Source organism: Gekko japonicus, unplaced genomic scaffold (assembly GCF_001447785.1).
Source record: "Gekko japonicus isolate JY-2015 unplaced genomic scaffold, Gekko_japonicus_V1.1 scaffold2413, whole genome shotgun sequence".
NCBI lineage: Eukaryota > Metazoa > Chordata > Lepidosauria > Squamata > Gekkonidae > Gekko > Gekko japonicus.
The window spans coordinates 251,588-254,873 of NW_015166493.1; the positions used below are offsets into that span (position 1 = coordinate 251,588).

The window sequence follows — 3,286 nt, forward strand, 5'->3', positions numbered from 1 at the left end:
CGATTTCGGTGGGCATCGGCTCCTCCCCCTCCTCCCCCCTCCTCCGCCCCCGCACAGCCTCGGCCGCCGCCCGGAGCTCCTGGACCTGCCGTGGGAGGACGTCCTGCTCCCGCACGTCCTCTCCCGCCTGCCGCTGCGCCACCTCCTCCGCCTCCAGAGGGTCAGCCGCGCCTTCCGCGCCCTCGTCCACCTCCGCCTCGCCAACCTCCGCGCCTTCGACGCCGCCCAGGTAACACCACGCACACCCACACCCACACACACCCCTTCGGCGCCTCCCCGCAGCCCAGCCAAGAGAAGGGGCCCCCTCCCCCGGGAGAGAAGTTGGTTGAATTAGATAAGCATCTGGAGCAGAGGTCCATCCGTGGCCCCTGTTGGCCACAAGGTCTATAGATAGGGGCTCCGGGGCAAGGGGCCAGGGATGCTCTGTCGTCTTGGTGCTTGGGGGGGGGGGAACAGGGGGAGGGGCTTCTGGTGTCCTGGCCCCACTGCCGGACCTCCTGATGGCGCCTGGTGTTTTTGGCCACTGTGTGACAGAGGGACTGGAGGGGCCACTGGCCTGATCCAACACTGGCTTCTCTCTTATGTTCTTATGTTGCTCTCTGACTCTTATACCTTCGATTTAAAAACAGGTCTTGAAAGTCATCCTTCCTGGGGAAAAGATCCGGTGTATTTCCCGGCTGAGCCAGGAGGCTGACCAGATCCACCCATTTCACTTCAGGCTGTGCCCAGGGGCAGTCCTTTGCCAGGGGCGCCAGAGCGTCTGGAAGCAGCGTGCCCCAGAGTGGCTTTGTCGGGCAGGGGTTCCAGGCGGTCCACAACAGCTTGGTCCTCCCTGTCTGGCCGGGTAGCCCGGCCCGTCTGGGCCAGCTGCTGCTGGGAGCTCCCTCAAGGGGCCACCGCTCAGTGCTTTAGGGCCTCACCTGGCTGGCCCTCTTGCCGTTGGGGTGGCCCCAGGAGCTGTTGGGAGCCTATTGGCTGGGGCTGGGATCGTGGCCACCTGCTGCAGCCCAGGGAAGTCTGGGGAGAAGGTCCGGCCCCAGACAGTTGGCCAAGATGTACATTGAAACGAAGTTTGGTGCTTCAAAATCTCAAACGACACTCTCAGACAATACACTGCAGGGCAGCCGTCTACCAGTACCCCCTTCTAGAGTTGGTCTGCTTGGTGGGAGCATCGCCACTGGACTCTCAGGCCCAGAAGGGGATCATCTTCTAGGACATGGAGGATGGGATCAGGCGTTTCTAGGAGGTCTGGGACAGTCACGGGCTCCCACTCCCCTTGACTGTCCTTGCACGCTGTCAGATAGTGGCCAGTGAAGCCTTCGTTCCAAGGCTAGGTGGAGTTCCTGTAGTTAATCTGTGCCCTCCACTGATATCCAAGCTGGGCCCATCACAACCCACTGTAGCGCCATGTCAGCTGCCCGACAGCTAGACAGATATACACCCTTAGAGATACACCCAGTAGAGGACGTCTCTCGGAGGGGTCTTGCTGCTTTCCCCTTCAGGGCGCTCCTGGAACCACTTCCTGTCTCAACAGAGAGTCTCATGACATCAGGACCTAACCTGTGAGTCTTCAATGCATAGCCTCAAAACAAAACAGTAATCTAAATGCAGTGCACAAAACACCGCAGCATACTGAATCTGAATTGTGATTCTTGTGTTGGCAGCAACAACCTGCACCTTATAGCGGTACCTGGTGGCAAAATGCGAAGACAACTCTTTGCAAACAGCCAGCCTTATTTAATCAGTCACGCAGCTGCACAAGCACACAAAAGGACCAACAGTCTTAAACTACAACCCATTCTCTGAATTATGGTAGTGGGCACATTTCTTACCAGGAATCCTTGGGTATACCATGATCACAGAAAAGGTGAACTGTTTATTGTGTGGATTTTGTTGAAACTCATCCCAGCAAGCGACAGTACATTTGTTGCATATAACGTGCTCCAAAATGGAATGTGCCCCGCTTGCAATGTCTGTTTTCTATATGTTCACGTTGGTGACTTTTTTCCCCTTCAGCACAAACAGTATGTCAAGTGAATTTACTCTGGTGTAGCTGTCACATAGGCACCTGCCTCTGCCCAGAGCTTTCCAGCTTGCTGATGCACACTGGTGTTTCCTTAGCTTTTCAGTTTAGGGGACTTTGAAACCTGCAGTCCCTATCCTGAATTGTTTTAGAAGTTTTATGATATCCGAACGTTGTGTTTTATTGTTGTAAGCCGCCCTGCGCCTGCTGAGGCGGGGAGGGCGGGGTACAAATTTGAAGGAATAAATAAATAAAAGATTGTTGAGAAGGGAAATTCGCAAGTAGAGAATAGACCATGGTTGCAGCCTTTCAAAAGAGCTGTCTGCTGCTGCATGTTATTTCTCCCCCCTTGAAAAAGGTCAGGTTTGTGGCTTGGGGAACGTGGGGCAGGGAGAGATACAGGTACCCACTGTAGGAATTTGGTGAGCATCTCGGCCGTTTCCAGTCTTCCACTAAAATGCGTTCAGAAATGTAGATGGCCTCAGGTTGAGTGTTGGGGTGCCTGTCCATCGTGAGGACCACCTTCTGGGGCAATATAACTAGACTTTTAACTGTGTAGTGGATGTGACAGGAAGAAAACAATCTAGGATGGCTCCCTCTCTTGGTAATTTCCTTGAGCGTTCTTTCTAGCTTAGCGAAAAGATGCAAAAGAGGGCAAGAAGAGAGAGCATTTGGCTGGGACTGAGGATCCCACCACAGCCCCACCGTGGGACAGGAGAACAGGCATGCTTTCCTTGGGTCCAGGGGAATGCCCTAGACGGCCAGCCTGTTGCCGTGGGGGGCTCCAGGGCCCTCCGGAAAGCTGTGTCCTGGGGATCTTGTGGGTCTGTACTGGGTTGGAGAGTGGTGCTTGCGTCCTGAGTCCGGCTGTCCTCTTGCCCATGGCAGGCAGGACCTCACATTCCCAAGGATGCCTTCTGCGTCCTGCTCAAGGACAATATGGCACTGCACCGGCTGGCCCTTCAGAACTGCTCTGCCTGGCTATCGGACACGGAGCTCCTCCCTGTCATCGGCCAGAACCATCACTTGCAGCACATCGCATTGAACGGCTGCGCGCAGCTGAGCCGGCAGACCCTGGTGGCCATCTCCCTCAGCTGCCCCCATTTACGCCAGCTCTCCCTGGCCCACTGCGAGTGGGTGGACAGTCTCTCCTTGCGCAGCCTGGCTGACCACTGCAAGGAGCTGGAGTCCCTGGACCTCACGGCCTGCCGGCAGCTGAAGGACGACGCCATCTGCTACCTCGCGCAAAGGTGTACCGGGCTG

The 3,286-nt window shown here is 56.1% G+C and overlaps 1 protein-coding gene across 1 annotated transcript in view; it reads left to right on the plus strand.

The window, feature by feature from the left end:
- Positions 1–40: 40 nt before the first annotated feature.
- FBXL15 (F-box and leucine-rich repeat protein 15) overlaps positions 41–3,286 on the plus strand; it is a gene marked incomplete at its 5' end in the record, with an annotated part of 6,340 nt that continues 3,094 nt past the window's right edge. Inside the window, 2 exons of the mRNA XM_015412194.1 lie at positions 41–229; positions 2,912–3,282. Of these exons, the coding sequence (XP_015267680.1) occupies positions 41–229; positions 2,912–3,282 (560 nt within the window). The remainder of the gene's footprint in view (positions 230–2,911; positions 3,283–3,286) is intronic.